This window comes from Adiantum capillus-veneris, chromosome 18 (genome assembly GCF_014529385.1).
Source record: "Adiantum capillus-veneris isolate H3 chromosome 18, ASM1452938v2, whole genome shotgun sequence".
Taxonomy (NCBI): Eukaryota; Viridiplantae; Streptophyta; class Polypodiopsida; order Polypodiales; family Pteridaceae; genus Adiantum; species Adiantum capillus-veneris.
The window spans coordinates 136,557,359-136,568,294 of NC_140948.1; the positions used below are offsets into that span (position 1 = coordinate 136,557,359).

General features: G+C 44.4%; 1 protein-coding gene across 3 annotated transcripts; it reads left to right on the forward strand.

Annotated features, from left to right (window-relative positions):
• Nucleotides 1–502: 502 nt before the first annotated feature.
• Nucleotides 503–4,938, forward strand: LOC147436488 (protein ALTERED PHOSPHATE STARVATION RESPONSE 1-like). 3 transcript variants are annotated; one of them, XR_015185192.1, is made up of 6 exons: nt 503–1,761; nt 2,124–2,302; nt 2,386–2,609; nt 3,499–4,379; nt 4,469–4,582; nt 4,666–4,938. XR_015185192.1 is itself a non-coding variant. In XM_086489364.1 (4 exons), the coding sequence occupies exons 1-4, from the start codon at nt 873–875 to the stop codon at nt 4,316–4,318; spliced, it is 2,112 nt and encodes a 703-aa protein (XP_086345490.1). In that variant the 5' UTR covers nt 504–872; the 3' UTR covers nt 4,319–4,585. The 3 variants fall into 3 exon arrangements, 1 of the variants encoding a protein (XP_086345490.1); XR_015185191.1 differs by having other exon boundaries at nt 504–677; nt 781–1,761; nt 3,499–4,582; XM_086489364.1 differs by lacking the exon at nt 4,666–4,938 and having other exon boundaries at nt 504–1,761; nt 3,499–4,585.
• Nucleotides 4,939–10,936: the final 5,998 nt, after the last annotated feature.

A 10,936-nucleotide genomic window follows, 5' to 3' on the forward strand; every position in this document is an offset into this window, starting at 1 on the left:
GGGGTCGGAAGAAAAATAGAGGGCCCCCCAGAAGAGTGTCTCAACTTTAACCAATCAAATTTTGACATAGACCATTGACGCCCCTTTGCATTTTTCTTCCCCTACCTAGTCTCAACAAGCCCTTAATATAGGCTCTTTTTTCCAAACGAGGCAGCGACAAGGAAAACAAGGCCGACACTAGCATGTAGACGGTGGCACTGCCTGATGTTAGAGAGAGAGAAAGAGAGAGAGCTCTTGACTGCATTGATCGGCAGAGCAGAGAAACACACACACACGTGCGCACACACACACACACACAGAGCCTCTTGACTGCTTTGAATGGCAGAGAGAAAAATATAATCTATTTTTATTAGGGACTTAAAAAATAACATAAAAAAGCCTAAAAGAAAGCCTAAAAAATTTGTACACAAATTGATAGGTATCACCCCTATATCACTACCTGCAAGCAGCAGCCACTGCCAACAAAAGGGGCGTGAATCGTGCGTGGAGAAGTCTCATTTGGCAAATGTTTTTTGCCCTCATTTCCGGACCCACAGCACCAGAAAAAAACCCGACTACGGCAGGTCCTGTCTCTGCCGCCTCCTTGCAAGTTCAAATTTCGAAGCCGCAGGTGTCTGTGTGCAGTGTGTAGCCATCGCCGCAACCACTGAACCACATCAAGCTTTTCTGTGTGTAAGGTACGTTTCGCACGCCCCCTAAGGCAGCGTTTACTCTCACCCTCACCTCACTTCTCCAGGCGTACTTAGCGTTCATAGCCAGTTTTTTCCTCCTCCTTTGCAGCTGCTGCTAGTTCCCCCTTCTGGTTCTCTCTGCTCGTAAGGATGGCTTCATTCGCTCATTCTACAGTGCATTTTTAAGCCGCGCCCAGAAGGATGGGGTGTACTGCTTCCAAATTTGAGCGGGAGAAATCCGCGACCAGTCGATGTCGGAATCGTGAGCTCCTCATCAAGCAATGTGTGCAAAAGCAGCATGCATATGCGGCTGCACATGCGGCATATATCCGCTCTCTCCGGGATACAGGCGCAGCTCTGCGTCAGTTTGGAGAAGGTGGAGATGCAAAACCTGATACAGGCCATGGTATGGATTTCTCCTTGGACATGGTGGCAGACGACTCAAGGCAGCTTTCTCACACGTTTGGTACACCCTACTTCCCTCCTCCCCTTCCCCATTTCCTCACTCCCTCTTTCCTCTCCCGCACCTGCACCATGCCTCAGTTCAATTTCAGCTCTCCACACGCTTTATCTGTGGCCAAATCCTTGATTTTCTCCTCACCTCGAAACAGCTTCACATACACTGGTGAGGAGAGTGCAGATGCAGACGCAGGAGCATTTCGAAAAAGCTACTATGTGAAACCCCCACCTCCCTTGCCTGCACTGGCTACTCCTCCTGCCCCCCCTTCAAAGGGCTCACAATGGGAGTTTTACAATGTGTTCCAGCTAGCAGACCATAAGACCCCTGCTTTTCCCTTGGAGGAGGAGCCTGGACTCGGAGTAGATGAGAATGCCAATGTAAATGTTGATGAAGCACTTGAAACACCGTCAAAATCAGCGAAAACATCAGAGCTGGTTCATCTGCCTACTGAATCTGGTGGAGCCTTCTCAGCTCAAAGGCCAGATGCTCAAATATCGGTAGTGGACTTTGCTCGTCGACTCAAAGAGCTCGATGACAACTTCTTGCAGGCTTATGAAAGTGGTAGGGATGTAGCAAGGCTTCTGGAGGGTCAAAGAACACATTACTATTCAAGTTTTGACAGTTATAAGGGTATGCTGTTCTGTTGCTCTGCATGCTTTTTGTGCTAGCCATTTCTGAATTGGGACTCAAATGGGGCTCTGTTGCTCTGCATGCTTTTTGTGCTAGCCATTTCTGAATTGGGACTCAAATGGGGCAATTTTGTTTTAATGCTCGTGCTCATGTAATAATCTTTAATGCCATAAACAGCAGAAAATTTTCTGGGGTTTATTGTGGTTATTGGCTAGGATTCCATGTGACCAATGCATCAAAAGATAGGTTAAGTTTGGTCTTAACAATGTAGAGAGAGAGAGAGAGAGAGAGAGAGAGAGAGAGAGAGAGAGAGAGAGAGAGAGAGAGAGAGAGAGAGAGAGAGAGAGCTTATAATTGTGTAGATTCTTGTGACCATTCTTCAAGGGTCTTACGGGTAATGAGTTGGGCAAGACATACGCAGCTCGCTTCCATCACTGATGAAGCTACAGACAAGACACTCAATGGGCATGAGAAAGAGACACATGCTGCCACATTGGACAAACTATTGGCATGGGAGAAGAAGCTTTATGACGAAGTCAAGGTTTGTTTCTTCTATACCCCATTTATTGCCAGTCTTGTGGATAAATACATGTAGCCAAGTTTGCGTTGTTAAACTTCACCCAGGTTGGAGAAGTCATCAGAATCAAGTTAGAAAGAAAATCTGTACAGCTCAAAAAGCAAAAGAAGCGGGAGGAGAGCTCTCTGACTTTGAATAAGACAAAAGCAGTTGTTAAGGATTTACAGACAAGATATCTTGTGGAGGTCCAGGCAGTAGATGCTGCATCCTCAGAGGTTCAAAAGTTGAGGGATGATTTGTTGCATTCTCAATTGGTAGATCTTGTCCAGAAGTGAGTATGCACCATTTGATTTCTGTTGTTCCCGATTAGAGTTTCCTTTTTCGGGCATCCCATATCGTGTGAAGACAATTGCTGTATTGGTCTCATTGTGCTTGTTAAATATCTTGCTTATTGATGTGAGACTGTCGCAAAAGGTGCTGTAAACTTTGTGTCCAAGCGGACTCATTATTAAATGAGTTGTTGATCTTTGTTTGTCAAGGATATTGTAATTTTTTGTTACTTCTTTCTTCAGATCAACTGGGTGAGCTTGGCAGTTACTTCCTAGCTCGCACAGGCACTAGGGTGCCCAAGGCTTGTTTGCTAATTAGCCAACTGATGCATGGTTGAGATTACGTGTCGTGAAGTACGGAGAGTCTCCACCATTGGATCAAGCTGGTCAGTGGTGAAGTAGGCTGAGCTAGTTGACCCCTAGTTCACCAACTCAATCTGATGGGAGAGACTCCCCGTGCTACATGACAATCTCTGTGCCATTTAGATATGTGGGGAAGTGTCCACCTTGCTCGGGCTTATCTCTTGGGTGGGACTAGTCAGCTAACGTATCTGATGGCTAGAGGGCCTTCAACTTGATGTGGCCAGAGTGCCATTAACCGTAGAGTGCTTAGAAGTCCCTTTTTCCGTTAACTTTCAGTCTGTTCTTAATGCTTATGCAGAAGTCCTTTGTGTGTGAGCAGGCATGTTGTTATCACAAGACTGTTTATTGTTGTGAACTTCTCAGATCACATATTTAACGTAATCACATGTAAGGATGTGAAGAAACCTGTAACCAATCTGCTTTTGTGCATATGTTACCAATGTCTATGCTGGAGCTCATGCAAGCTGCTGTGATTATGCGATTTATGGTCACGTTTTTGCTCAGATGTTTCATTTGTCTTGCAAACAGGTCAACGACGATGTGGCAGGCCATGGTGAATTGCCATCAGCAGCAGTATCAAGTGATTGAAGATATGCGGCTAGTTGATACTGCTTGTGCTCCAACCTTCACAAACGACAGCCATACCAAAAACACCTTACAACTAGAGAGTGAAATCCACAATTGGCATCATAACCTAGAGAACCTTATTGCCACACAGAAGGATTACATGAATTCGGTGCATATGTGGTTGCGTTTGCATATAACCGAAATCGAGAGTGGCCGTAAAGGCGTGCCAACTTCGCCTGAAAAACTAAGCACCCCCCCAGTCTATACTCTTTGCAAATCTTGGCTTTCTGCTCTGGATCAAGTTCATGGTAATGTGCCTCTAAATGCCTTGAAAGCGTTTTCTGGTGTAATACAAGAGCTGAAGACTCAGCAAGTAGCAGAGCTAAAGCAGAAGAAGAAGCTAGACCAGCTGAAGAAGGAGCTGGAGAGAAAGGAGCAAGCTTTTAGAAGCCAAGAGCTGAAATACAAGAAGTTTCATGAGGCTCATGGTGGCTCTGGTGGAGACGAAGAGCTAGCTTCAGAGACAGAGATGGATAGGAGTCCATTGAAAGAGAAGGAAGTGTCATTGAGGCTGCTGAGAGAGAGAGTCGAGAGCGAGCATGAAAAGTATGAGCAGATGTGTGCGAAAAGTGGCAATATGGTGCTTAGTAGCTTGCAGAGTGGCCTTCCACCAGTTCTAAGTGCAATGAGAGACTTTGCACGGACATGCTCGCAGACATACACAGAGTTGTTCATCCTCACAATGGCAGAAGAGACTCCAGTACTGCAAATCAGCTTTTAGGAGCTTCCCTCTCTAAGCCCCTCCCTCCTGTGCAATGGATATTGCTATTATGTGAAGGAAGGTGAGTGAAGCATTAATTTTTGTTGAGGATTCTTTACAACTTTTTGCAAAGCTTCTGAGTTGTAAAATGCATGTTGCCACCTTTTGTAGATCTTTGAATTATCAACATCAAGCCTTAGAATTCATCAATTATTCACTTGGTGTTTTTTGGAGTGTAACTTTTTTCTAAGAACTTGGAAAACCTACACATGAGAAAGTTTGGAGGTATATTGACTATATTTTTCTCAATTTTGTAGGTTTTCTCACCTTCATATTTGAACTTGATAGGCAAATCTCAAATTTTGTAGGTTGTAGGTGGGATCGATGGTGGGGTGAACAACACAATTTTGGTAGGGTGGCGTGGCTATGGAGAAGCTAAGCAGCTCTCTTTATCGTTCATAAGAATTAAACGAGACAGTGCCAAAAGAGTGAATTTAATTGCTCTTAAATCATTACCTCGGGGTGTGGGGTCAGGGTGCATATAAAAATATTCCATATACTTATATATTGGAGGTAAAGGCTACGTGTGCTCTCTGTGGTCTTTTAATCTTGTTCCTACAGCATTAAAATCTTTCCTTTCTTGTGTGGTACATTGGTCATCTTGCTTGCCCTTTTGAGTTACTTGTCTGGATAGACCTTTGAGGTCTTTTAGAAATGTTTCTCTTGTTGTGTTGTGTTGAAAGGGGTAGGGGTGTGTGTGTGTGTGTGTGTGTGTGAGAGAGAGAGAGAGAGAGAGAGAGAGAGAGAGAGAGAGAGAGATTTTTATCCTCCTTGGAGGTCAAATATGACTGATGGGACCAAAGATACATGTGATGTTCTATATGTGGGGTTGATAAGCGATTCTCAGTACTCAAGGATCATGGTGATGACAGTCGTAATGGTGAGCCCACACTGTGGTAGAGTGTTGGAATTAGGGTTGCAGGAAAACACACACAGCTTGGAGAAGACGAAGGAAGCTCAAGGCACACAACAGAGAGTGTATTACTTAGCGTGAAATGGAAAGATAGACATCCCTAGAGTGATGGGCGTATATACAATGCACGGGGAAAAAAACCTCCTAAAGAGGAAAAAAATGCCCGGCGGTCCTAGTGTGTTCACACACATCACTACCACATGTAAATGGTAACAAACTCCCTGAAAGTGATGCGATGAACGAGGGCTGGCACAAAGAGTGAAGGGAAGTGCCATGCCTTGAGGACAGGATCACTCCACAAAGGGGAGAAAGCCCAAAGCTTTGCAGAAAGCTTCAAACTTCTCACGAGACAATGCCTTTGTGAAAAGATTTGCAAAGTTGTCTTGTGTTGACACATAAGCCAAGTTGATCTCTCCTGTTGAGAGCCTCTCCCTGACATAGTGGTGATGCACCTCACGTGTTTCGTGTGAGCATGAAAAACTGGGTTCTTCGCAACTGTCAATGCGCTGTGATTGTTAGTGTAGATGATGTTGGCAATGTTTTGTCCAACACCCAAATCAGCCATAAGGCGTCTGAGCCATATATACTAAACCGTAGATGTTAAGACTGCCTTGTACTCAGTCTCACAGCTGGAAGTGGCCACAGTAGGTTGCTTCTTGCTCAACCATGAAATACATGAACCGTCAAGCATGAAACAAAAACCACTTGTGGACACGCGTGTCATAACAACCAGCCCAATTTGAGTCCGAAAAAGCATGTAAGTCTAGCGGCAATGATCTCCCCTTGGGATAAAACAAGCCAAGATGTGAAGTGCCACTAAGGTAGCGAAAAATCCTCTTGACAGTCTGCCAATGCTTAGACCTTGGGGTATTCATAAATCTGCTGACCTGTGAGACTGCAAACTGAATATCCGGCCTCGTGTTGCATACATAAATGAGGCAGCCAACAACAGTTTGGTAAAGAGTGACATCAGCAGGATCACCAGCATCATGAAGACTTAATTTCAAACCTGTTTCCATGGAGTGGCAATAGGTTTGCAATCCTCAAGTCCAAATTTACATAGCAATGTCTCTATGTAACTTTTTTGACACAAGGCAATACCACCATCAGTGCTTAAGTTGTATGTCCAAGTAATAATGCAATAGCCCCAAATCTTTCATCTTGAAAGTAGCATTCAAATCAGCCTTAAATTCAACAGTATGTTTGTCATTTGGTCTAGTGATCAACAAATCATCTACATAAAGAACCACAATGAGAAGTACATCACCCTCACGCTTTACATACAATGTGCTTTTTGTTGGACTGTTACGAAGCCTTGTTTGACTAAATGAGTGTCAGCTTTCTCATACCAAGCACGAGGAGATTGCTTTAACCCATACAAAGCTTTGTTACATTTGCACATAGTATCCTCTCGTCCTTTCTTGACAAAACCGCGAGGTTGCGTTACATAAACTTCCTCAAATATGTCACCATTCAAAAAAGCAGTAACAATGTTTGATTAATGTACATACCAACTAAAATGAGTTGCCAATGCACATAGAAAACGCACAGTTGTCATACGACAAGTGGGAGCAGAAGTCTCTTCATAATCTATGCCTTTTTGCTGTCCATAACCCTTTGCAACAAGTCGAGCCTTATAGCGATCAATCTCACCATCCAGCTTGCGTTTCAACTTGTAAACCCACTTCGTACCGATGGCCTTTTTGCCAGGAGGCAAATCACATAAAGCCCATGTGTCATTTTTATAAGTGCATCATATTCTGATTTCATGGCAGCCATCCAATTTTTGGAATTCTGTGCTTGATCAAAAGACAGAGGTTCCTCAACATCATCTAAGCTAGACATAACCAAAGCATAACAATCTAATGCATAAGATACATGGCGAGAGCTTGAATGAGTACGACCAGACAAAGGTGCATCCAATTTACTGTCACGCAATGTATGCACCAGCCATTTTGGCATACTTCTAGCCTGTTCATTTTCAGCCCTTTCTTCATCAAGTACATCATGTACATCTACAGCAGTAATAGGTTGATCTTTGTAACATTTTCAGAAACCCCTATAGGCTGTACATTTGTCTCATGGAAATTTACATTCGTACTTCCACCACTGAAAAGAGGCAACAAAATGTCATGTGAGCTTACCTTACTGTCGGGCTGAACAGTATCTTCCACAAACACATCCTGTGAAACTAGAATATGCTTTGTTTGTGGATGATACAACCTATAACCTTTGCTTTCGGCACTGTAACCTACAAAAAAACATTTGACAGCCTTATCATCCAATTTTCTGCAGTATGTTTGAGGCACCAAAGCATATGCCAAACAACCAAAAACACGTATGTGCTCAATAGAAGGCTTTCTATCATGCCATGCTTCATCTTCATATGGAGTAATAGAATGCAAAGCTTTCATAGGACACATGTTTAATACATAAGTAGCACACATGATGGCCTCAAGCCAAAAAGAATGCGGCAAAGCTTGACTTTTGACCATACATCGTGCCATCTCCGTAAATGACCTGTTTTTCCTTTTAGCAACACCATTTTACTGAGGCGTATAACGCACTGTACATTGGTGTTTTATCCCACGACTAGCCAGAAATGCATTAAATTCATGAGACATATACTTCCCCCCTCGACCGGAACAGAGAGTGTCCATAGTACATTTCAAGACATTTTTAGCCATAGCTTGAAATTGTTTGAAGCACATAAATACTTCGGATTTCGCTTTAAGCGGAAATACCCATGCATGCCTGGAGTAATCATCAATGAAAGTCATGAAGTAAAGGTAATTGCCCAAGGGCGGAGTTTGCATGGGCCCACAAACATCACTGAAGGGGATCGGGGAGCACCACAGACGGAGAGTGAGAGAGAGAGAGAAGGAGGCACACACACGATGTGGGTGGGGAGACTGTGAAGTGGCAGCTCCCCCTATACAGTATACTCACTATAAGTATAGGGTAACAGTGGGCGGGCGTCCATGATCTGGGCGACCGGTCAAGGCACATAGGCCTTAACCCCAACAACCTCCCACTTAAAGGCCAATGTGCCTTTAAGCAAGATCTACTAGTGTACAACTAAGAGAAGGTGAGATATTCTCTCAACCTATGCCCACTGACTCTCGATGAGCTAGTGCATCCGGCTCTACTGATAGACAAACATCCCGTTGTGGAAGCCACATAGAGCTAGCTCCAAGCTCTGCAAAGAGTCTACAAGAGCTCATGCACTCCTACAAGTATCGGTCCAATACTTGCAAACCTCCCCTATGCTCTATGCCGAGATCAGTCATCGAACAACTAATCAACCCTGCTGCAAATGCTCCCACTGCAGCTGCTATGTCGGGCCTCGAGATCAGCATCTCGTACATGAGGACACCGAACGTTGATGCAACCCTGGCAACCTCTGCCACCTCCAACTCAGAACTCAACTCATGGCAATCCTGTCCCCTATCATAGAGACCATGGCACTCTGACTCCGAGCTTTGGAGTGACTCCTCGTGCCCACCACATATCACATGTGTACCAAGAGTATCCATATGTCCTGAATCTGCATCAAGCTTTGGCATAAGCATATCAAGAAATGACTCCACAATAGCCGACATCTCAGCATCCATGTGAGTCATCTCTGTCATCACCTCTGATGAATCATCCTGTTGTGACTCACTAGAGCTGTCCCGCTCTACTTGTGCATCCCTAGACACAATCTGCACAACAAGGTCACTGCTCTGCACTCCATGCAAAGCATCCTGCAACCCACAAGCAAAAGAGACTCGCCTGCTCTCTCGCTCTCTACTTGGCTACATGATCACAGAGACAGCACCGTCTCTCGCGTGATCCACATGCAATGGGTAACCTGTACCACTCCTGGCACCTCTTGCAATCACTAGCGAACCCAAATGCATCACAAAATCTCGCTCTCGTAGCGAAATCTGACATCCACAATCTCTAAGCTGACCAATCGAGATCAAACTCACTGTCAAATCTGGTACATAGTGCACATGTCGTAACAAGTAAGATGCACCACTCAGTAATGACAGTCTCACATCTCCTGCACCTGCTATCGCATGCACCGATCCATCGGTCAAACGTACACTGCCAAGCATCCCGCTAGAATAGCTACAAAACCATGCACGATGCGGCGTGACATGAAACATAGCATCTGCGTCTAGCAACCACTGCGAAGGGAGTGCACTATCCACATGTATAGCATCTCGTGCATAGCTCGAGGTAAAAGTGACATCCCCGTCACTAGTATACTCCGACACTACATGTGCCTCAACTGTGAAAGCAACTGAGTCCATGGCATCACTACATACATCTCTGAGACTGCCATGTCTCCTACGATGTTGCATATGACGAAAACAACGCCGTCTAACGTGTCCAGAATGACCACAATACCAACATATCACCTGTCGGCGTGCTCGTGAATATACATGTCTCACATGAGTCCGTGATGACTCAGATCTATCATAGATATCATGTAATCTGCGCCAAAGTGCTCTCGAAGTAGTCTCATACATAACAAGAGCATATACAGATTCCACAAGGTGCAAAGAGAGTGTAGATAGTGCCATCTCCTCTAGCTCTTGCCACTGATCGTCAGACATGTTTGAAGGTCTACCTGCATCACCACTCAATGGTCGATGCAACCCTCGCTGTGTCAATGCATCAAGCATACACTCTCTCCATGCCGCAAAGTCTGACCCATCAAACATGTGCATCTGTGAGAGGTCACAATCTGATCGATCACCTGTCTCTGCCATGAGCACAATGTAGCAAACTAGAAAGCAAAACCACCTCACCAACAACACCTGGAAACTGTCTACAAATATGGCCAGAAACACAATGTAAAACCTGTGAGACACACTCCAAAATAGAGCTCCCGCAATGTCAATACAAGCCTCACCTGCTCTAGTATCACACTGCAATCTGTGAGCTAATCACCAAGCCCACACTGTGCGGTATCGATGCATACACACGCACAAATCTCCCACTTGCAGAGAACACCGCACGCAAATGCTGAGTGCAACCCGCAATCTCTAACTAGATCGCATAAATGATACGCATAAAACTCCTGGGAAAATTTCGCCAGAGTTTCGACGTACAATGGCTATCAACACAAAATAACCATTTTTCTGCAAGCTCAATACAATGAGCAATCAATGCGCATCAAACTACACTCCATATACATGCATAAGCTCTGCAAAACTATGGCAAACAATGCTCGAGATCACAAGACTCTCTCACCTGAGAGCAAACCACTGTCTCAAGCAAAGAAAGATACACAACTCCTCACTCTTGCGAGAGTGGATACAAAAACACAAAACTGTGTACAAACTGACAAAACCTGTCAATAAGAGTAAACACTCGATCACAAACTATGGCGAGAATTTGGAAAAAATCCGACAGAATTTCCCCTCAAAACTGAGCAAAAAACTCAAGTACAATCTCTATCATAAACCATAACACTACTCAATGCCAATGAGTAGAAATGCCAAAATGGCTCCACATTTTCACATACAATGGCAATCCGCACTCAACGTACATCAACGGAGTGACTACGCATAAGCAAACGCCAAAAGATTTGCAATCCGGAAACTTGATCAATGCGAAAACAATGCTCTCAAGAGAGCTTACCGGCACTTGAAAGTGCTCGCCAAAATGCA